This window comes from Eumetopias jubatus, unplaced genomic scaffold, assembly GCF_037043125.1.
Source record: "Eumetopias jubatus isolate StellerSeaLion01/CBP00866 unplaced genomic scaffold, mEumJub1_p1.0 scaffold_14, whole genome shotgun sequence".
Taxonomy (NCBI): Eukaryota; Metazoa; Chordata; class Mammalia; order Carnivora; family Otariidae; genus Eumetopias; species Eumetopias jubatus.
In genome coordinates, this window is record NW_028274820.1 from 38,075,564 (window position 1) to 38,100,202 (window position 24,639).

The 24,639-nt window shown below is 34.7% G+C and overlaps 1 protein-coding gene across 1 annotated transcript in view; it reads left to right on the forward strand.

The window, feature by feature from the left end:
- The window catches only part of VPS50 (VPS50 subunit of EARP/GARPII complex), a 139,923-nt gene that overhangs the window by 4,899 nt on the left and 110,385 nt on the right, over positions 1–24,639 (forward strand). The window contains exons 2-9 of the mRNA XM_028119657.2: positions 1,351–1,419; positions 14,558–14,680; positions 15,821–15,892; positions 17,870–17,923; positions 18,745–18,815; positions 19,499–19,616; positions 19,721–19,756; positions 20,986–21,068. Coding sequence (XP_027975458.1) covers positions 1,351–1,419; positions 14,558–14,680; positions 15,821–15,892; positions 17,870–17,923; positions 18,745–18,815; positions 19,499–19,616; positions 19,721–19,756; positions 20,986–21,068 — 626 coding nt within the window. The remainder of the gene's footprint in view (positions 1–1,350; positions 1,420–14,557; positions 14,681–15,820; positions 15,893–17,869; positions 17,924–18,744; positions 18,816–19,498; positions 19,617–19,720; positions 19,757–20,985; positions 21,069–24,639) is intronic.

Sequence of the window (24,639 nt, forward strand, 5' to 3'; positions counted from 1 at the left end):
GACTCTTGGTTTCTGCTTGGCTTGTGATCTCAGGGTCGTGAGATTGAGCCCTGCATGGCACTCTGCACTCTGTGGAATCTGCTAGGGACTCTCTCTCTCTCTCTTTTCTTTCTCTCTCCTTGCCCCTCCCCTTTTGTGCTCTCTCTCTCAAATAAGTCTTTAAAAAATAAAAGGCATGGCAGTTATATTTTAAAAATATATTTTGGAGTGGTCATGATTTTGAATCAAATTATGAAGTTTTGCACTCGTGTGTATGTATATGTGTGTGTATATGTGTGTATGTGTGTGTATGAGAGGGAGAGAAAGAGGGATAGAGAGAATATGAGAGAATGAAAGTGAGAGAAGCCTGGGTGAGGTGTTCTGGGAGTAATGGAATAATTAGGGGTGAGGCAAAGCACCTTACCTTAAAAAATGTAGTTATGACTGGTCATATTTTATAATAGGGAAGATAGAATACATAGCTCTATAATTTAAAAATAAGTTCTGCTGTAAGTCTCAAATAGTCAACCTAAGTATGCCATATGTTTTGGTAACTGAGGACATCATAGGGCAAATATAGGGCATCTGAAGGACAAAAATGCTCTTCAAATTTATGTACCAGCTAATTTTGTATACAAACTAATACTACAGGGACTTTAGGTATCTGCTTTGAATAGCCTATAGTTAAAAAGAGCTTTCAAAGAAAAGTGAGATTGCTAACTTCTTTCTATCTTGATAACTTTCCTTGGTTCAAATGAGATTTTCAGAATCCCTCAGTTGTTGTGAATATAGAAATTACCGGGTACCAAGGAGCTAAAGAACAGTAGAAAGCAGCAAGACATGAGATTGAAGTCCCATGAGATTGAAGTATAAATTGGGTACATTGGTGAGAAATAATCAGGTAGAATCAAGGGTATTTATGTATTAATTAAGCAATTGGCATTATTTAAAAGTCTTTGATTAGCTAGCTGGTTGGTGTATTATATCATAGAATCATAATACTTGGTCCTTCTTATCAGGTGAATTTGATGATGTTTAATATATAAGTGCTTTTATAGAATGCTTTTTGTCACCCAATTTTCTTGTCTGTTGGTTGTTTTTAAACCATGGTTAAGTTAGATTTCAACCATTAGTTGTGAAGCTGCCATATAATACTTTTAAACTTCCAAAGTACATCTTTACTTGATTTGATAATAGTACTATATGTATTAAGTGACAGTTGTTTTTAGAAGACATGTTCTATATATTTTAAAGCAGGAAACTTTCTATTTTTAAAATGGTGATTTCTATTTTAATAAGTATGTTCTATTATTTTACAGTTCTGCAGCATAATTAAAATTCTTTTTATTTTATTATTACTATTTTTTTAAGGGTCTGAAAAGCCCTCCGGAAAGTCTTAGTGATCTTGGTGCCATTGAGAGTCTCCGGGTCCCTGGAAAGGTATTGATCTGCATGTGTGAGCATGACTTTTCACTTCCTTAAGAAATAATATTGCCTTTGGATAATAATTGATTCACAGAAGCTATTCCTTCCCACAGGCAGATGGTAGTTATGATAGAGCTAGGTAAATTTTTATAGTATAGTAGGCTTGGGGCTTGTTTTTGCTTTCATTACTCATTGGGATGCAGTATGATTCATTATAGTGAAGCAGAAAATGCAAAATTGATAAATTTAGAGTTTATTATTGTATCAACTTTTTAGCCTGAAAGCAGTTTTATACACACACATATATGTATATGTATGTGAAACTTACTGATTTTTTTGCTGTAATTTGGAAAAATAAAATGAAATAATTTACTTTTTATGCTGTAACACTATGAGTCAAAAATCGTTGTTAATTATGTTTTTGTTATGGAGCAGATTTTTGAGCAGGTAGCTAAAGCATAATTTATACTAAATTGTAGCTATCTTAGATTTTAATCCCCTGATTTATGTGAACTTCTCAGTTTACAAATTTAATAGGTGTTATTTGAAAGCTAGCTGGCTTTCCCTCAGGAGAATTATTAACCATTGTAAAAAAAAAAAGAAAAAAAATCCCCTGCTGTTTCTCACTCCGGGGTGTTGCCACTTAGAGCTGCCTCCGTGAATAGCAGCTCCATCACAGATCAAAGTGTCTTCTTCTGAATGTCTGCTCTTGGGATTTTCAATTTGAGGATCATATTTGAAAGTACTATTTGTTTTCTGTTTCTGGCGTCTTAATACATGGGGCTTGTTTATCTTGGTCAGCAATCATAAGGCCTGTTGTAACTCCTCAGTGTCAGCTGCTCAAGAGAGTGATTTTCCACCCCTATGAGGAGTCTTACCCCTTAACGTGAATTTTGTATTTATAGCTTAGCTTTAATTTTTGGGTCAGGCTCAAACATATTTTCCAAATGTGATAAAATTCTAACCAGCCCATTTGCATGAAATGAGTCAGACAAAAAGCTTAAAGAGGCATTTTGAACAGTTTTGTTTGTTGTTATAAGAGATTGTTGCAGCTGCTGAAATTGGGAACTAAGCCATAACCATAAATCCTAATTGACAAATAATTCTTTTTATTTCTTTGACTCAAGAAAAGAGATCATGCATTATGAACATGCCTGGAATTAGATTGCATTAGATGTTTCAGAACCAGTGTAAAATTGATGGTGAGCCTCTTTAAAAAATACATGAATGTATTGCATAAGAACTTTCTGTTGTTTTTAAACCTTGCGTGAACTTTTGTTGTCTTTAAACCATGCACCTTGATGTTTTTCCAGTAGGGGTAGGTAGTGAATTTATAATGATCTCATTACCCAGTCTTCTCACTGTCCTGGCACCCCACCCCCATCCGTGGCCTGCAGTGTGTGATTTGAGATGCCTAGCTCTGGGTAGAGAGGCCAGTCTGGGATCACAAGGTCAGCAAATGTAAATGTTTCAGGTGATGATTAAGCTTGAGGCATTGGTCTAAGAAGCTAAGTTGTTAAATTGTAAAACAGTTAAGAGCAAAATTAGTATCAATGCAATCAGCTTAAATGTAGCCTCATGCTAAGAAAGGTGATAAGCTCTTTGTGCTTGTTCTCTGTGCATTCTCTTGAGACATCACAAGTGCTATAGGGTGAGTTGTAGTTTTGATTTACATTTCCCTGATGATGAGTGGTGGTGATATATATTTTTACATGATTTGTTTTTATACAGTTGCCTTAAAATTAATGTCATGGCTAATTCTTGATAAACTGAACTTCTATGGCTTCAAAAGATAACCTTTATATTGAATTTTTCAAATTATTAAAAGTATTTCGACAAAGTCTGAAACATTAATTTGAAATGATTATTTTTTTATTTTTATTTTTTAAAGATTTACTTATTTATTAGAGAGAGAAAAAAAGTGTGCATGAGCGGGGGGAGAGGGAGAGGGAGAGAGAATCTCCAGCAGACTCCCCGCCTAGCACAGAGCTGAAGAGTGGGTGGGGGGGGCTCAATCTCACAACCCTGAGATCATGACCTGAGCTGAAATCAAGAATCAGATGCTTAACTGACTGAGCCACCCAGCTGCCCTGAAATGATTATTTTAAAATAATCTTCTCCTATAATAAAAATAATATATACTGTAAATAGAAAACACGGTAAACAGAAAAAGATACCTAAGGAAAAAATCACAAAATCACCAACATTGTCAAGCTTAACATTGCCTTTTGGTCTTTTCCCTATGTATATTCAAAAATTTATTGAGCATCTGTTTTGTGCTAGACATTGTCTAGGGACTGAATATAGCAGTGAAAAAGACAAAACTCTGTTGCCAGGGAACTCAGTTCAAGTGGAGGGAAGACAGGCACTAAACAAGGTGATTGCAAAGTCTGACAGATACTATAAAGGAAATAAGGTGATGAGTTAAACTCTGAAGCCAGAGGCTCTTTCACATGGAGTAGTCAGTGTAGGTTCCCCTCTCCTCCGTTTTTTTTTAATGGTATTAAATCCTATAAATTATTCTGAAGTTTGGGTTTTAAAATTAGTAAAATGTATTACAGAGAAAATGCTTACAGTATAATACTAGGTTTGAAAAGCAAGCTACCCAGTAGTTTGGCTTGGGTAGATATTTTTTTTTTTAAAGATTTTTATTTATTTATTTGACAGAGAGAGGCAGCGAGAGAGGGAAAAAAGCAGGGGAAGTGGGAGAGGGAGAAGCAGACCTCCCACGGAGCAGGGAGCCCGATGTGGGGCTTGATCCCAGGACCCTGGGATCATGACCCGAGCCAAAGGCAGCCACTTAACCGACTGAGCCACCCAGGCGCCCCTTGGAGAGATATTTTTTGAACTTAATTTATACCTGTTATATTGTCTGTTATCAAAAAAGACAAGAAACAAGTTGGTGAGGATGTAGAGAAAAAGGAGCCCTTGTGCGCTATTGATGGGAATATAAATTGGTACAGCCACTATGGAAAACAGTATGGAGGTGCCTCAAAAAATTAAAAATAGATAATAGTAATAATAGAGTTTAACAGAAAAAATTATAAATATAATTACTGTATGATCCAGCAATTCCACTTACAAAGAAAATGAAAACAATAAGTTGAAAAGATATATTCACTCCCATGTTCATTGCAGCATTATTTACAACAGGGACGACATGGAAATAACCTAAAGTGTTCATAGATGGATGAGTGAATAAAGAAAGTATGTGTGTGTGTGCATGCGCTTGCACATATGCAAACATAGGATAGACCTGGAGGGCATTTTGCTGAGTGAAATAAGTCAGAGAAAGACCATATGATCAAATACTATATGATGTCACTTATATGTAGAATCTAAAAAACAAAATAAAACAAAAACCAGTTCACAGATACAGAGAACAGATTGGTGGCTACCGGAGGCAGTGGGGAAGGGGCAAAATAGGTAAAGGGGTCAAAAGGTATAAACTTCCAGTTGCAAAATAAATAAGTCATTGGGATGTAATATACAGCATGGTGACCATAGTTAATAATACTGTATTGCGTCTTTTAAAGTTGCTAAGAGAATAGATCTTAAAGTTCTCATCTAAGAAAAAAAATTCTGTATGTCTGGTGATGGATGTTAACTAGACTTATTGTGATGATCATGTTGCAGTGTATACAAATAATTATGTTGTACACCTAAAACTAATATAATGTTGCATGTCAGTTGTACCTCTTAATAATAATAAAAAAAATGCCTCACTGTCTTAGTTTGGGTTCCCCTGATATTCTAATGTAAGAAGTAAAAAACAAACTCAATTTATGTTATTTAAGTAGTCAATGTAAATACTTGCATAGTAAAACTTTTAAACGTTAACTTCATCTAATAGCTCTGACGCACTCAAGTATATGTATTTAGAACATTAAAAAAAAGAGGCATCCTTGGTCTTTAGGTATGGACCCATTTCTTCTTCCCTTTCTTGTCATAATGTCTAAGTTGTGATAAGGAATTGAGATTTCAGTGGAGTTGTCAAGAAAGAAGTAGTTTAGCTTGGGTTGTGTTATGTTAAAGGTTCTGGTATAGGAGCATCTGGGTGGCTCAGTTGGTTAATAAGCATCTGACTCTCGATTTCAGTGAAGGTCATGATCTCAGGGTCATGGGATCGAGTCCCCAGTCAGGCTCCACATTAGTGGAAAGTTGGCTGGAGATATTCTCCCTCTATCTCTCTCTCTTCCTCTTTCCTCCCTCTCTCTCCCCCCGCCCCTCCCCCCGATTGTGTGTGCGCTCTCTCTCTCTCTCTCTCAGATAAATCTCTCTCTCGATCTCCAATAAATAAATCTTTTTAAAAAAGTTCTTGTATAAAGAATAAGTAGGGACATATTAGGATGAATCATGGGAAATGGCTGTTTCTTTGAGTTAAAAATAATCTAACACTGGCAAATTTCATATGGTGCAACTCACTAGAAAGAGGAGGATGGTGAAGGAAAACTGAAGGGCGTTAGGTGTGCTTGAGAATCCAGAAAGGACTGTTGATTGATTTTTTTTTCTTGAGAACTATATAAATTCTGAGTGGGAAGAAACCTTAGAAATCATCTGGTACAATTTCTGCATTTTATGGACAGGATGACACTGTATCCCGTTTTAAGTTAAGACATGTGAGTCAAATAATGATCCATATACTGGAAATTTGGAATTTTGGTAGAGAAAATAGAAAAAAAAATTAGGATTCTTTTCAGAACTTTCTATAGAAAAGGAAACTTTGAGAGTTCAAATTCAGAAATCTCAGCTTAAATTGTTCAGAGCCAATGTCAGTGGTGTACAAACTTTGCTGCATATTAGAATCACTAATAACCAGGCAGGCCCTGCCCCATTCTAATTAAGTCACAGTGTGTGGGGTGGAGCCAGGTACCAGCAGTAAATTTTAGAGATTCCCCAGGTGATTCCAGTGTGGAGCAGTGTTTGGGAAGTTTTGCCAAGTGGAGGATGTGATGACAAGAATGGAGAAAGGGGAACCACAGGAACTGTTGTAGAAAAAGTTTTTGAAGTTTTATGGACAGTTTTTGTGGGAAAGAGTAAAGAGTTAGTGATGACCTAAAATTTCATTCCTGGGGAATGGATTCTGTTTACTTCAAATTAATGGGACTTCCATGCTGAGGTAAGGATATAAGAAATTAAGCTATATAGTATTTACTGACTAAATTTGTTCCCATTTAAAGAAATTAATACTTTCGAATGATGTGAAAGTTTTTACTTAATTGGTTGTAATACTTAGGAAGACTTGAGACCAAAATTTATTATAATATATAATAATCACAATAGCCACAGGTTAGTAGTTACAGAATTATTAGGGCTGTATTCAAGAATATATGTTGAATCCTGATAAAAAATATCAGTATTCAGAACTGTATAAATCTGTATCTTGACTTTAAGTAAATGCTTTCCATAGTTCTTCTGTAATGGTTATATATCATAAAAAGAGTACTGAGAAAAAACAATACTAATGTTAAGATTGTATTTTTTCTGAACTACTGCCTTCTGATATTATTCTTTAAAGTTTTTTTGTTTGTTTTTAAGACCCTGAATTTACTAACTCATAAATACAAATAGGATTCAGCTAGATTTGCTATTACATAATTGGTTTAGCTATGCTTTTGATTTTTTTCATTAAAGAAAAATATAGGCCAAGGGAGCAAAAGAAATCTCGGTTGCAGTCAAAACTTGAAAATATATTTGTCTAAATATAAGAAAGTATTTTTGTTTGCATACTTAATGCATTCCACAAATATTTATCGAGTACCTTCTCTTATATAATGTTCTAGGAGTTTGTGCAGAATGTTTTCTTGCTTGTAAAATACTTCTGTGAAGTAAGATAAATGGATTTGACTTGACTTCTTGGCATCTATGAAAAGAATCCTAAAACCACACACTAACTACAGAGCTTGGTTTTCAGAACTTTACCAAGATATGTGGAAAGTGTGTTGGACTAAGAGTCAGGAGAGTTAGGTTCAGGTGTTGAGGTAAACATTCAGCTTATGAAAGGGAAGTTGTCTTTTTAAAAAAAATTTTATTGTTATGTTAATCACCATACATTACATCATTAGTTTTTGATGTAGTGTTCCATGATTCACTATTTGTGTATAACACCCAGTGCTCCACGCAGAACGTGCCCTCTTTAATACCCATCACCAGGCTAACCCATCCCCCCACCCCCCTCCCCTCTAGAACCCTCAGTTTGTTTTTCAGAGTCCATCGTCTCTCATGGTTCATCTCCCCCTCTGATTTCCGCCCCCTTCATTCTTCCCCTCCTGCTATCTTCTTTTTTTTTCCTTAATATATATTGCATTATTTGTTTCAGAGGTAAAGATCTGTGAAGGAAGTTGTCTTAATTGCATGATTAAGAAGAAGATAAGAACATGAAGTTTAGGAAATGAGGAAGGGTTAAATTTGAGAGATGTTTTAAAAGCAGAATTTAGGACTGAGGATTTTATTGGACGTGGAAGGTGAAGGTATTGGAAAGACTGTGGTTTCTAGACACTGAGATTGAAGATGTTGTGATGTTTTTTCTCAGAATAGATAGTATTTCTTCTTTGGGAGAGTGGGTCTGATGAGATGTTTTTAAAACTAACAGAAAAACAGAATCCAGACTATACCCTGGGCTTCTCTCTCTTTACTTCAGTTTGTGACGTGCCTTTCTTTAGTATTAGCGTCCAAATGGACAGGAGTGTGCCAGACAGCTTGATGTTTTTCCCTGAAGTTGAGAAATTTTTAAAGATAGCTTTAAAAAAAATTTTTGATGGCTTTAAAGCTATTTAGTTGTTTTCCTTTTCATAGAAATAAATTTAGAAAAATACCCGTTAAAAATATAACTGTTGGGTAAGAGAAGTAAATAAAAACATTTGGCAGACTATCACATATGAAAGATTTGCTTTCTAGTTTTGTGTTTTTATTATATGTTAATAGGTATATTTTTATGAATAAAATCAATTCTCATTCATAATCTTTTTCTTTAAAAACAAATATGTGTTTATTTGGATGCTTTTTTGTATAAAAAGTGATTAAAATACATTATTTCAATCACTTAAATGTGTTATAAAGCTGGATTAAAATAATGCTACTTTAATAACCTTCTAGAAAAATCTATAAATCATTTTATGGAAACTTCCCTTCCAATTGTAACCTCACCAGTATTCCACTAGATGGCACTGAAAGCCTGAAAATAAAAACAACAACAACAACAACAACAACTAGGTAGGCTTTAAAAGCTATGTTTTATTTAAAACACACAAACACAAATGGATGATGAGCCTGGTGCTTTGATGGGTCATTATTGTTCTAGTGGGATTTTAAGAAAATGTACCATTTCCCTGTGTAATCCGACATCTGGCAATTCATTACAAATTTATATGCTATATGTATGGTTTTAGGGTATTTGATCTTGAATCCTGTTTCATTTGGAAACAAAACCTATTTTTGTTCAGTGATTTATGATTTCTATAATACTGATTTAATATTGAAAACTTCATGTTTTTGTTCTTCCTTCTAGCTCTGTATAGATTTTGGTAGCTAAACATTTTTTACTCTCATTTAAAGCTCTAATGTGATATTAACTTTGATAAGACTATAATTATTTTTAGAATTTATTATAGCAGAGTCGCTTTTTTTTAATGTTGATTGACAAAGAAATGCAAACAGTAAGAAAAAACCTTTGGTAAGATTTGTCTTGGTAAGCCCCAATTCATGCTTTACAAGAATAAAATTTTTTTTTTCCTTCCTCACTCCCTCTCAACACAATGCATTCTGTCATTCAGGATTGTAATGTGGACCATAGTCTAATATACTACGTACAGAAATGGAAGTTGGTTTGCATTTCATTTTTTTTATTCTGTACATTTTTTGTGGGGTTTTAAAACTTGACCTATGAAATGAAGATTTTGCTTTCATCTTTTTTGTTTGAATAAAAAACCCTACTATTGAAGATTCTAAGTTTCCAAGCTGTTCTGTGAGTTTAAAAATTAGGTTATATTGCTTTTCAAAATTAAAGAGAAAATTGAGTTTAATAATGGTAAGGAGAACTGTGAAGTTGTCATAGCTCACTTTTTACATTTATGAAAGTGAATAGAATTAAAAAATTTGAACTTGAGTTGGTATTTTTAATTTGTGTGGTATTTTGTATAATTTAAAAGTAGTGGTTAAATGCAAAATTTGTAGTCTTTTTTTTTTTTTTGTCCTAAACTTGAATACATTCCCATAAGAGATGAACTCTTAAGTAGGAAATTGCTTTGTAAAGTTATAGCCTAGTTCCTTAGAAACCATAAATACACTGGAAATGTTTTATAACACCTTACACTTGAGGGCTCCAATTGTTTTATAAACCTGAATCCCCAGTTCTCATAAAACCTTATGTTGAGAGGAAAAATGACTTGGCTAAAACAAAGATGTTCACTTAAATTTCTGTTATGATTGTTTCTCTTCATTTTTCATAAAGTTACATTTATGTGCATTTTATATGTATGTTCATACAGCTTTATCTCAGAGCTGATCAAAATGGAAAAAAATAGGCTAGGTAGAATTAGATGCAATCCTACAGTGTATTGTGACTGCTGAAAAGACAGCCTCTAAGATATTGCCTAACTTCTTTGTTTTCTACCACTTGTCTAAAATAATCCTGCTTGGTTTATTATGTTAAGAAAATATTTAATATTTATGCTTACTTTTTTGATACAGCATCTGGCACGGTGATAGGTGTTAAGCTTTCCTTTAAAGGAAAAATATGGTTCTAGGATATATAAAAATATATTGGATTAAAAAAAATCTCTACTATTGCATTTTATTGCCTCTTGGTGTATATGTAGATTCTCCCTCTGACATTTTTCCACCTTGTGAAGCCATCCTCTGCCGTTTAACCTGTTGTATGCTTTCCCGCAACAGCTTTTACTTGTGCTTTGCTTTGTATTTGTTACCTTATTTCCCCAAATTTCTCAAATTTGAAATTTCACCTGTTCTCTCTTCTCTAAATGGTAACCTGTTCCATCAAATGTGGACTCACTGCCCTTCGATGCCCTGGGTTTTGTTTGTTCTCCCTTATGTTCTGCCTTGCAGGGGCATTGCTTCTTCCTTCATCTGACCTCTCCTACTACTGAAGCAGCTATCTTTTTACTCAACTTTATTTCTGTATGACCTAGTATAGGGAATTCTTACATAGTGGGAATTAAAAAAAATATTAAATTGAAACATGTGACTCAACTGAGAAAGGTATGATAAGAGAGCTTTGAAAGTAGACAGGTTATTTCCTAATGATAGTATGGAAGAGAGACTTGATTTGTTCTTTTTTTGCCATTGTATTTTTATTTTTATCCCCTTTACAAGTTAAATTCATTACCTTAATTGTAGTTTTTCTTCAGTTTTAATTTTGGGGTAAGCAATGTACTTTTTCTTTATTTTAAGTGTAGTTGATTACCATTAGCAAGCAAGTTGTGGTGAATTTTGATGGTCTATAGTTGTCGATATATTATTTTTGGATTTTCAAGTTTTATAGAGCATTTATACCACTAATGATAACATGTATTTATTAGTTACTATGTGACTTAAAATTTACTATGAAATAAAATTCTTTAAAGAATTTTTATAATCTGTAAGACTGAAGTACTTGATTCTCAAACTTAGCTTATCAAAAATTATTGTAACTTTAAAAGAAATCATGTATTTTAATATGGTCTAAGGAGTTTCATTTGTTATTCTGGCCCCCTGGTTTTGCCTTTTAAATTTTTTTTGTAGGAAATATTTTGTTAATTTTGTTTATGTAAAATTGTGCCTCATACATATATATTGGTTTGCAAAATTGGTTTTAGGTGAAGAATTATGTATTTTTCTACATCTCCAATTCAAGGAAACCAGTTTATATAATGGCAAAATTATGGGGTAATTGTGGTAAGAATATACAATCTTGGTGTTTTTGTTTATTTTTCTAATTTACATGCTTAAAGTATCCCTAAAATCACTTAACATTTTTTATTATTTCTCGTTAGAAGAAAGAGATCTTTTATTAAGAGTTTGTGGAAAGTTTTGACTATCAAAACAACCTAATGTCTTTTCCTTTCTTTTTGTTCTTTTTTTTTCATACAGCTCACTATGTAAATTAATTTTAGTCAGTGATTGTTACCTACAGTGTGCCTTGGCACTACAGAACATAATGATGGGGAATAGGGAGAAATCTCAGTTCTCAAAAGGTGTGTTATTGGGTTGAGCACGGGGCACTAACAGTAGTGAAACGTAGAGAATGATCAGGTAGAAGCAGAGTCTTGCAGCCCTCAGGTGCAGTGGGATGAAAAGGAACAAGGTGATCGGGATCTAGTTAGAGTGGAGTTTGTCTAAATGAGTTCAGGTGTATATTTTCACAGAGGAGCCACCAAGTTGTCTGAAAGGAGAGGGTATTTTATAGGGATATAGTTTGGACATTTGTTTTGGATTGAATTCTACTTTGGGTGCTATGTTTCTTTCTCTGCCGTTCTTGATTTTATCCCTCTCCTTAGTCTAGGTTACTTAGAGTGTCAAGTGTTATGTGTCTTTGAAATTGTACGGGTTTGTCTGCTCTCTGTGATATAATTGCTTAGTTCTCCAGGAAGGAATGGCACTTGACCTTTTATATACATATACAGATTGTACTCTTTTTACAGATTCATTACGTTTGTGAAGGGTACACTTGTGAGATATTTATAAATGAAATCATGTTTTCCCTTTGACATTCTTAATAACTTTGGATATTTGTTTCACTTGTCATTGTGTGTGTGTGTTTGTGTTTGTGTATATGTCCTTTACAGGTGAAAAAATGACTGAGTTGCCCAAGTTCATACCAGAGTCACAACTAAAACCTAAGGGTCTTTACCTTCAGATCAATTAATTAGGTAGTGTATGGAGAACCTCAGCATGGAGTTATATGTCATTGGCATATCTATTTTTAAGATGAAAGTGTTCATTCATTGCAGCCTATTTGAATTTTTTGCTTGACTTCGTACTTGATATTTTCAGTCTTAGCAATTTTTATATATATATATATATTTTTAATGGTACCAGCCTCATTTGTTTCTGAGTGGTGCTGTGAAATTCCTAGGGAGGATCCTCACTTGGGTCTTTTTCCCTGCCTCAGGTTGCAGCATCAGAAGCTGGTATTTCAAATGCCTGTGGACTCTTAGGGAGGGAGATTGCCAAGAATTTCTGATCTCGTTTTCCATTTCATGTCTCACTCATTTCAAATTTTTATTAAATGCTTGGAGGTTGCCCATGAGTAGCCTAGTTGGAAACCTTTCTGTAAGTGGTGTGGTTTTAACCCAAGTCTGTTCCTCAGTGTCATTGTCCAGGGTGCAACGCAGATTAGTGTGTTTGTTGTCGATAACCCCCTGCTACACACACACACACACACACAGGAATGCAGCTCCCACTGTTTGGACACTGGATTTCTTACTTTACTCATAGTATTTGATTGCATGCTAAATCACTGATGACTGTATCTTTGACCCTTTTTTTTGGTTAATGTATTTTATAAGCTGAGTTTTGGTACAGAAGAGGCATTTTCTTTCCCATGCACTTTGAATTATGTAGAGTTGATTTTTGTATGACTTTGCCTTCTCTTTTAAATTTATTGGAATTTTGGGGCGCCTGGGTGGCTCAGTTGTTAAGCGTCTGCCTTCGGCTCAGGTCATGATCCCAGGGTCCTGGGATCGAGCCCCGCATCGGCCTCCCTGATCCGCGGGAAGCCTGCTTCTCCCTCTCCCACTCCCCCTTTATGTGACAGAGAGAGACACAGCGAAGGAGGGAACACAAGCAGGGGGAGTGGGAGAGGGAGCAGCAGGCTTCCCGCGGATCAGGGAGCCCGATGCGGGGCTCGATCCCAGGACCCTGGGATCATGACCTGAGCCGAAGGCAGACGCTTAACGACTGAGCCACCCAGGTGCCCCTAAATTTATTGGAATTTTAAATATAGACAGTTAACTATTCTCTTGAGTTTCAGGTTTATTGCTCTAATATTTTCTTTTAGCTTGAATCTAAGAGGAGATAATTTTATAATTAATAATTTTTTCATATTTAAATTATAAAGTCTAAAAGATATATAAGCGAGGTTCTTTTTTACAAATGAAAACTATGCCCTGCAATAAAATAATCTAGAGTATTTCTATTTGGAAAACAATGTTCTCTAATTGACATTATAATTTCTGTGTATTTAATTAATGATGATTTATTAAGGATTTTTGTTAAGTATTATTTTAATGACAAATTATTTTAAGTATGAGTTTCTTTTGTGTTCTTAAATGTATTTGAGATTAATATGAATAAAAAATCAAAGGACTAAATTGTTAAATGTCTATAATAATGTGTTGATTAATTAGTATGGCAGAGAGTGGGTGTCTGAGTTAATGAAATTTCCCAGTTAACTGAAGGTTTATCCAATTATGCAGTGCAATTGCATAGGATCAGGCTGCTGACATTAGGGGTAGGGATTTGTCTGTCAAGCTCTTTTTAGTTGTGTAAATCCATAGAAGCTCCATTCTGTATCATTAGAAAGAAAGCGTTTTATCAAATACAGAGCTTTAGATTCATAATCAATCATTAATTGCATTATCAGCACACTTTGAAGGAAGCCTCATAGGATTACAGAGCTAAACTTGTGAATCTTTTCCGGAGCCAGTGTTTCTTAGCCGAGCAGTGAGATTTCCAGCACAAGGAAGGATGTCTGCTCTGCTCAGGGTTTTAATGCTGATTGTGACCTGCAAGTCATTGAGATATTCCCTGGTTATCTGTGCTAAGACAGATTTTAGAATGTTAAGTGATGAAAATGCGTATGTATGTGGTATGTATGTATGATAGATACTACATAGTTACTTTGGTTTTTCCTTTTGTTAAACTTACAAGTTCTTCCACCTATCCATTGGCACACACAGAATTGAAAATAAAATCTGAATCTTCAAATTCGCTAGTTTTTTTTTCTCCAATAGATGAGTAGTTTTTAGTATTTTAGTGTTTTAGTAGTCCTAATTTTCTGTGAACTTTCCTGTCTTCTGTCAGTTTATCTCCTTGCTTGGAATGGTTCCCAGGAGAATTGTGACTTTTAAGACAGGTGATTATTTATTTCCATGTAGGTAGAATTATAACAGGTACAATTACTGTAATTGTGATTTCCTTTTTTTTTTTCTTAAAGGAGGAATTCCGAGAACTTCGAGACCAGCCTAGTGACCCTCAAGCTGAACAAGAGCTAATTAATAGTATTGAACAAGTATATTTTTCAACGGACTCATTTGATATTGTTAAATATGAGCTGGAGGTAAAACAAAATTCATTAAAACCTATTAAAACCCTATCTTGTTCAGTGACTGAATTGGTGGATGAGATTTGAATGCTTTTTAGGGGTGTTCATCCGTCCTTCCTTCCTTCCTTTCCTTCCTTAATACCAGGACTGGTTTATGATGACCATATAGTGATTTATTGAACTGTCCACATTGTTTAATGATTAAATTATTTAAAAAAATGTAAAATTAAGTGCGGCTATAGAATATTGGTCTAGGAAACATTACTGTAATTTTGGTTTTTATTTTTTATTTTTATTTACACAATTCACAGCATTCATCATAGTACATACCCTTCCTAATGTCCATCACCCAGCCACCCCATCCCTCCCACCCCCTTCCATGTATTTTTGGTTTTTAACTGTTAGCATACAATATGTTGGTATGCTGCCTCTATCTTATTTTATGTTGTTCAAAATATGTTTAGAGAAACTTTGAGACTTTTAATCATCAATGTATCTTCACATAATTGTTTTAGCCATGATAAAGACCTCTATGCCATGTTTATAATGTTGGCATTTTAAATTTATAGGAAATTCAAAAAAGAATAGTAAAATCTGGTTTTAGATGAAACCAAATACAGTATGCATACATACTTTATATGCACTGTACACACCATCAGCCCCCACTCGTTCTGAAGTTTCATCAGTCCATTGAAACTTGGAGTTTCCAGTATACACAGCAGTATGCATTTTTGTTAGTTTCCCATCCTGTCTTCTGAAAGCTGATGTGGAATCTAGAATGTACTCCAGCAACTGTCACTATCACACTGTAGTGCTTAGTTACTATTCCTAGTATTTCAGAGGGGAAATGTTTTGAGTTCTATTGTAGACAAGTAGTGATATACCTATGGCTGGTAGAGGGTGAGGTTAGGATGTGGGACTTTCTTCTGTCCTATAGGGCTGGGTGAGGGATGGCACGTGAAAGGGTTGGGCAACAAACATGTGGAAGCTTTCATGTCTGAAGTCTAGTGGGGAAAGTGGGGAGGCCAAGAGGAGTGGGTGGGAATGGGATGAGGTACTGTTTTACATGCACAGATGATAGTTTGTAAGGCAGAAGTATGCAGGTAAATGAGACCAAATTAAACTATTTTTTATTCATTTATGGGTATTTTTTAGAAACTCCCTCCTGTTCTCAATTTGCAAGAATTAGAGGAGTACAGAGACAAATTGAAACAACAGCAAGCTGCAGTAAGTAAAAAACACCTTTCTTTCTGACATAACTAAATGAAACAGCAGGGAGGTGTAATATTTGCAGATTTTATGGTTTAACTTAACATGTTAAACAAATGTTATTTAACATGACTCAGACTCAATGATACATTTATTTAAAAATTTAATGCCTATTCAGTTTCCCTCCCATTACCTTGATATAGATTTCCTTCTAGAACTGAGAGGTTTTTTCTATGGAATCCTGAATGTGATCAAAGGTTTTTGAACCTTTTCTTCTTAGATTGCTGAGTACCTTTAGGCTCCTTGTCACGCATGCATGACTTCCCTACTATAGTTTCTTACCTCAGAATAAAGGCCCCCACTTCTAGTTGAAATAGGCCCAAAGAGAAAAGAGCTAAGATTCAGAATGTTACAGTTGTAGTCACTGATTAATTGTCTGGCACTGGGCAAGTCACTTAGCCTTGCTCAATCTGTGAAGTGACGGGTTAGGCCTGCATTTTCTTGGATGCTGTAAAATTCTGTGATTCTGTGATTTTCCTTGCTGAGGAAGGCTGAGCTCCTTTAATAAAACTTAGACTATACTGTAGAAGATTAAATAATGTTAGTACGGGATCTTGTTAATTATTTTATTTTATTTTTATTTATTTTTTTGATAATACATCTGACAAAGAAAGATATACTTCTCCTTCTTTTGTACTACACTCAGAGGTCTCAGTGGGTTCTGGGATCTCCCTGGGGGTAGCAGCAGTGGTGTTGGGAAGGGACTTGACCAATAGAGGGTTGTGTGGTAAAAGTGCTTTTAGAGAACTGGATTCCAGTGGATGGTGGCATCTTTTGCCTTCTGTTGGTTTCAGTGTGTTTAAATATGTACACATCTGTCTCTGTACTTGATCTGATAGTATTCTTTAGGGAGTGAGGCCCCATTATAGGGGCCAGATAGCACAGTGACCTTTAGAATTTGGTACGCCTGGGCTTGAATCCTGGCCTTGCTGTGGGGGCTGTGGGTCAGTTACTACTATATTTAAGATTATTCATCTGGAAAATGAGGAACCCATTTTAATAGATTGTTATGAGTACTAATTGAGATAATGTAGGGAAAGCACTTAGTACACTGCTTGACACAGTGCAGACTAACAACTATACTATTTTAAACTATTTAAAAAAAAAAACCCAGTTTGATAAAATTATGCCAGTTTCTGTCTATACATCTATACAGATTCATATCTAAACAAATTCAAAGCAGTTAAGAAGATAAAGAAGGGTTAATGCAATAGTTGAATGTATGTGTAATTCTTTGTTCTCAGTTGCTTGGGGAAGGGGAAGGGAAACTCAACTAATTGAGTTTTTTGAGCAAAAATTCACTAAATGCTTTGGATGTGCCATGCTCTATAGTACCTGTAGTGTAGTCTAGCAGGTGCCCCTGAAACTGAAATAAGAGCCTCATATTCAAAATCATTATAATTCTTACTTACCTACACTAACATTTTTCATGGAATTGACCAAGAAAACCTTAGGTATGTTCATAGCATTCCAAAAAAATCCCCCCAAAACACGTTTTCAAGTTTTCAGAAGTAGAGGACCAAATTACTGTTTGTCTTTTTAGGTGGAACAAAGGATCTAAAGGGTACAGGATATTCTCTGTTTCCCAGACACTGTGTCCATAAATTCAACTGACTGTCTTACGAGTTTGTCTTTTAAAAGCAAATCTTAAGCCGTTAAAGATCTTACACCTTTGTGCATGTTAATAAATCAGGTGATTCTCATATTATTAACAGTCATAATGACCATTTATTGAGTTTCTGTTAAGGACCAAGTATTATGCTCTCTGTTATATCTCTTTTACTAATTTCATAGCCCAGAGCATGCCAATATCATGCTGTAGAAGTAATTGGGAAGACCTATGGAATATTCTTACAAAAATTTAAAATGTAAAATGGAACGGGAAGTATGTGGCTTTTTCTTTTACTTCCTTTGTTTGATTGCATGTTTTTATAGGTCTCTAAAAAAGTAGCAGATTTAATCCTTGAAAAACAGCCTGCTTATGTAAAGGTAGGATGATATTTGTTATTTTTAATAGTAAAATTTAAAAAAAATGCCTAAGTGACTTACACTTGAAGTAATTTATTCTCTTGTCTGTAGTTCTATAGCAACATATTGACTCTATTTGGGGTGTGTTTGGGGGGGACTATATATGTATTTTTTTCTCTCTCATTTGGGGGAATTTACCAAACTGAAGAAGTGACTTTTTATAATTGATTTTAAAGTAATCTCTTTGGTTTTTCCAAACTTTAGAAGGTCCAGTGAAAATTCCTTCGGTGTACTTTGTAACATGTCGATCATTAATAATGACTGTTCAGTAGCAGTGTAACAATCTGTCTTTAAAATATAATAAAATTGGAATCTTATAACTGAATCTGTCTTTGAATCAGAAAATCAGAGACTCCAAAATCCACTGAAATACCTACCAGTGTTCAAATGAAGACATCTGTTCTCAAAGCATCTTAGGAAACAGAAATCATACTTGTCATATCCTTGATTATCTTCTGAAGTTCTGTTGGGTAGAAACATTTCAATGGATGTATTATTAGTATTTGTTTATGCCTGTATAAAACAGGTTGTATCTAGTTTTCCTTATAAGCAATACTAAGTATTTTATCATATGTCATTGTGAAAATCATTTGAAAGTAGTCATTTTAAATTATTTTGTGAAAGATACACCAACAGTTTTCAATTTTAGCTATCTTTGTTGCTACTTTGTTTTCTAAGCAGGCTTTTCTTTGAAACCCACTAAAGTTTTTGTTAGAGTATCATATGAATAATAAAGAAAAATAAAATGCCTCCACAATAACCTATACCTAATTTTTCCATAGGAACTTGAAAGAGTTACCTCATTACAGACGGGTCTTCAGTTAGCTGCTGTTATCTGCACAAATGGGAGGAGGTATTGCATTTGATGAATATTTTGTTTTTTAAGCTGGAAAACATTTCAAGAAAAATTGTGAAACTGTCATTGATAATTGAGTTTTTATTATGACTTACGAGTTTGTCTTTTAAAAGCAAATCTTCTAGACTACTGTTCATTAACTGAATATATATTATGATCTAAAACCTGCACTAAGAAAGTGTGTTTGAAATGAAATATCTGTAAATCTCATTATGGCTTTAACGTACTGCTGTTCTGTTTAGATTAATGCTTCTCAAACTATAAGGATCAGATTTTTTTTTCTTTTTTAATTTCCATTTTTTTGGACTATTTTTATAAAATGTACTAAAAACAAAATACTAAGAAAGTAACCTAGGACATAGAGAATGTTGTCTCAGTTTTTTTTATTAATTCATCAAACTTAAAATTATATCAATTTTTGCTCTCAGTAGTTTTTTAATACTTACTCTCCATTTCTGTACTTTTCTTGTGGTGGATCAGTAACAGTTTGAGGATTGGCACCAGTCCACCCACCATGCTTTGAGTAATGCTGGTTGAGATTGAGCCGTTGAATACATTTGTCAAATAGTAGTCACAATCCCTAATTTTAAGAGTAATTGAGGATACCACCTCATCAGTTACCTAATTGTGAATAGTGTTCTTATTAGAAAAATTTAAGTATTTATTCTTCTTTTTTGCAGACACTTGAATATTGCCAAGGAAGGTTTTACTCAAGCTAGTTTAGGCCTTCTTGCAAATCAAAGGAAACGTCAGTTGCTGATTGGACTTCTGAAATCTCTGAGAACTATAAAAACATTGGTATACACAGGTTACTATTTAAAAATTAAAACTTAATTTTATGGTTGAAACAGATTTACCTTTGACTTTTGTGTTTTGTTTGTTTGTTTGTTTGTTTTTCCCAGCAAAGAACAGATGTGCGCTTAAGTGAAATGCTGGAGGTAAGTAAACAAAGTTTGGAAATTTGGTGATCCTGACACTATTAAATAGAAAAATTATAGTGGAAAACATTCAGATGTGTATTTCTTTCAAATTGCTACTTGGTATAAAGAACATTTTTAGACATGTAAATGTACTTGCTCTAGAGCATTTTTCTATTGACATATTTCATTTAGAAAAATTTATTTGGGGAAATGTTTACTTTGTAGCAATGTGGGAATGTTAACTTCAGTGTATTGATTGCATTTGCACCCAAATAGCAATAAAATTATCTTTTGTATCAAGCATACAGGAATGATTTAAGGAATATGTCATATTTGAGTTATGTTTGGTCTCTCATATAATAATTGGTTTTTTGAGTGAGCCATCTGTTTTCTCTTTGATGCTTTCTTAGCATTCTCTATGTACTTGTTTTATAAAGCATAAGGTAATGTGTGTGTTTCCCATAATACTTGAGGTCCTTCAGGTAGGTACTTTGTCATCATTTCAGCATCCCCACTGGTTTGAAGTACATTTGTCCAATTATAGAGATGAGCATAGGAAAACTTTTTTATGGTTTTCGGTAATCACCGTGTTACTTCTAAACTTAGATTTGAGGAATGCATATGAAAATTTCATTTGGCATTAAATTACTGTTTAGATGATAAAAACATTCCAAGGCTATTAATGAATATTTCACTTCTCCCATCCAAGTACTAGCCAGGCCCAACCCTGCTTAGCTTCCAAGATCAGTTGAGATTGGCCACATTCCAGATGGTATGGCCATAGACCGAATATTTCACTTTCTAACAACTTTATTTGTTTTAAAATATTTATTGATTTCTTGGTGGTAAAACTCTTGAGTGTTGATTACAAGTGGAATTCATACTGGTTTGGAACATTTTATATAAACATTACTGAAAGAAGATATATTAACAGTTAAAGAACACTTTCCCTGTGAAGCAGCTTATTATTTTGTGTAGGCTTTATCCACATGTCATGGTCTTAGAGGGCTGTTACTATGTATATGAGGGAAGAGAATATTTTTTCTATGCATACATTTTAGGCTTGGAGCTAGTCGTCTCTTTATATTTTATTATTTATCTATCATTGGTATTCTAATCCTTACTTAAGAGGAATTAAAATTTTCAGGTTCTGTAACTTTTGGATGGAGTATGAGCGGAGATTTATTTTTTTCAGGGACTTTAGGAAAAACTGTGCCCTATTTAATGACTTCTGTTGTTATCTTAAGGAGGAAGACTATCCAGGAGCTATTCAGTTGTGCCTGGAATGTCAGAAAGCTGCCAGCACTTTTAAACATTACAGTTGCATAAGGTAAGGTAATATAAAAATGTTAAAGCTGACTCTGTTGTCAGTTTTTAACATACGAGCTGTGTAACACACAATGTTAACGAACATTGAAAATTAATATTAGGTGTTATGTTCTAGTTTAGCATTCTTGTTCATAAATGGGCAGTACAATGAAATTATAAATAATAATTTATAAGGTGTGAAAGATCAGATATTTTTAATCCTACCCCTTCTTTTCACCTCATTGAAACTTTTTTTTCATATTCTTTCCAATTTATAGAGTAGTAGAGAAGAATAAATTTATCTGTTTACATTTCTCTTGCATCTCTTGGGAATTTTTCCTCCTTAACTTTGCCCAGCTTATAAATATTGAGAGTGTTACTGCCGTTTGTTTTTCACATCCAGACAGTTCAAGTGTTTGGCTCATCTTGATAAGAATTATTTTGGAAAATTTAAGTGTGATTTAATTTTATGTAATAATCATCTTTGACATATTTAAGTGTTTATGTATTTGTTGTGTTACATCTTTTATTTAGTTATTTATAAAATGTACAGTGTAAAAATGGCCATTGCAGCCTTTGCTATTAGTTCTACTTTTTTAATGGGTTTTTGGTCTGCTTAAAATGAAGGTTTTGCATTACTGGTGGCAGTCTCTTGGGGAGGCTCAATCCCCAGGTGTAATTTCCATCATTCCTCTAAAACCATCTCAAGTAAACATACAATCTAAGTAAAATCATATGCTTGCCAAGCAAACCCAATTTCAAATTAAATGCATGCCTATCCTAGAACATAACCCCTCAGTCTCTCCTGTATGGAAATTCTGGCAGTTAGTGAGCATGATGCACCCATGTTGTAGATGTTGATTGTTAGTATCTGAAAAATAAAAGGATTAGGAAGACCAAAACATTAATACAGATTTAATTAAATTTTTTTCTTTTAATATACCCCCACATCATGGGTCTTTGCAGGATGTAGGATAAGAGCTAGCTATTTTCCCACTAGAGATGCTATTTAATATTTATGGTATTTTTTTTCTTTAGGATTGTGCATACTGAATCAACACACTTTTTATTTGATTAGGAAATGCATAGTTGGGTAGTTCCAGTGATGTTTTGTTTTTATCCATTTTGACACCGATTAACTGTCACTATTAAAGACTTGATTATGTTTAGATTTTTTTAAATTGAGTAAATAGAGAATTAGCTTTAATATGTTGAATGTATTTGAAAATTTCTAACAGGGGCCTTCTGGGTCCTGAAGAGACATAGCATGCATTTAGTTTATTTTGTGGTGATGAATCAATTACAGTGAGAACAGCTTATATGTGATTGGGTGAACATAATTCAGGCAGTTGTACATTACTAAGGGTTTATTATATGCCAGGTGCTTTGCTTTAAAATTGGCTGAATAGTGTTGAACTATACATAAAGTAATCATTATAATCCCTAGTTTTCTAGATTACCTAGGTAATCTATCAAGAGGCTTGGATTGAAGAAGGCATAGTGGGATGGTAGGATGGGGTCTTAGGGAGATGGGTGTTGAGCATACAGAGGAAGTATTGGGATCTAACTTTCCTTCGGGGTCAAGACTAAGGAGGACTTGAAGGAGGGGCATAGGAGTTAGCTAAGACAAGGTATGAGGGTTGTGGATAAGAGATTATGGGTATTTTGATGAAGTCTTTGTTGCAGAGATAACAAGCAAAATGAAGACTGAAAATATCTATCCAAAGAAATCATAGCTGACTTTGTTGGGATAGATTTGCTTGAAGTATAAGTATAGGATGAGAAAATTTTATAAAGAGGGGTGATGTGGAATTGAGGGGGAAATTTGCATATTTGAAAATCTATCAGAAAGTGAGAGGTTGAAAATAAAATAGAGGACATAATATTATGCTAAGGCTTTGTAGGGATTATAGTAGAGTTGACGTTGAAAAGGTCACTTTCTATTATAATAGGAAAGAATGGGTGTGGAAATTTGGTGGAAGGAAATTGAGGTAGAGGGTGACAGGTGTTGGCACTTTATTTTTCCTCAATAATTAAAAATTTTGGCTGTGCTAAAGTAATTACTTGATGAGAGTTAACTATACAAAATGTTTTTTAAGGAAATTTTTTTATTTTAATTTTTTATTGTTATGTTAATCACCCAACATTACATCATTAGTTTTTGATGTAGTGTTCCATGATTCATTGTTTGTGCATAACACCCAGTGCTCCATGCAGAATGTGCCCTCTTTAATACCCATCACCAGGCTAACCCATCCCCCATCCCCCTCCCCTCTAGAACCCTCAGTTTGTTTTTCAGAGTCCATAGTCTCTCCTGGTTCGTCTCCCCCTCCGATTCCCCCCCTTCATTCTTCCCCTCCTATCTTTTTTTTTCTTAACATATATTGCATTATTTGTTTCAGAGGTACAGATCTGTGATTCAACAGTCTTGCACAATTCACAGCACTCACCACAGCACATACCCTCCCCAATGTCTATCACCCAGCCACCCCGTGCCTCCCACCCCCCACCACTCCAGCAACCCTCAGTTTGTTTCCTGAGATTAAGAATTCCTCATATCAGTGAGGTCATATGATACATGTCTTTCTCTGATTGACTTATTACGCTCAGCATAACACCCTCCAGTTCCATCCACATCGTTGCAAATGGCAAGATCTCATTCCTTTTGATGGCTGCATAATATTCCATTGTGTATATAGACCACATCTTCTTTATCCATTCATCTGTCGATGGACATCTTGGCTCTTTCCACAGTTTGGCTATTGTGGACATTGCTGCTATAAACATTGGGGTGCATGTACCCTTTCGGATCCCTACATTTGTATCTTTGTGGTAAATACCCAGTAGTGCAATTGCTGGATCGTATGGTAGCTCTATTTTCAACTTTTTGAGGAACCTCCATACTGTTTTCCAGAGTGGCTGCACCAGCTTGCATTCCCACCAACAGTGGAGGAGGGTTCCCCTTTCTCCGCATCCCCGCCAACATCTGTCGTTTCTTGACTTGTTAATTTTAGCCATTCTGACTGGTGTGAGGTGGTATCTCATGGAGGTTTTGATTTGGATTTCCCTGATGCCGAGCAATGTTGAGCACTTTTTTTCATGTGTCTGTTGGCCATTTGGATGTCTTCTTTGGAAAAATGTCTGTTCATGTCTTCTGCCCATTTCTTGATTGGATTATTTGTTCTTTGGGTGTTGAATTTGATAAGTTCTTTATAGATTTTGGATACTAGCCCTTTATCTGATATGTCATTTGCAAACATTTTCTCCCATTCTGTCGGTTGTCTCTTGGTTTTGTGGACTGTTTCTTTGGCTGTGCAAAAGCTTTTTATCTTGATGAAATCCCAATAGTTCATTTTTGCCCTTGCTTCCCTTGCCTTTGGCGATGTTTCTAGGAAGAAGTTGCTGCGGCTGAGGTCGAAGAGGTTGCTGCCTGTGTTCTCCTTTAGGATTTTGATGGACTGCTGTCTCACATTTAGGTCTTTCAACCATTTGGAGTCTATTTTTGTGTGTGGTGTAAGGAAATGGTCCAGTTTCAGTCTTCTGCACGTGGCTGTCCAATTTTCCCAACACCATTTGTTGAAGAGACTGTCTTT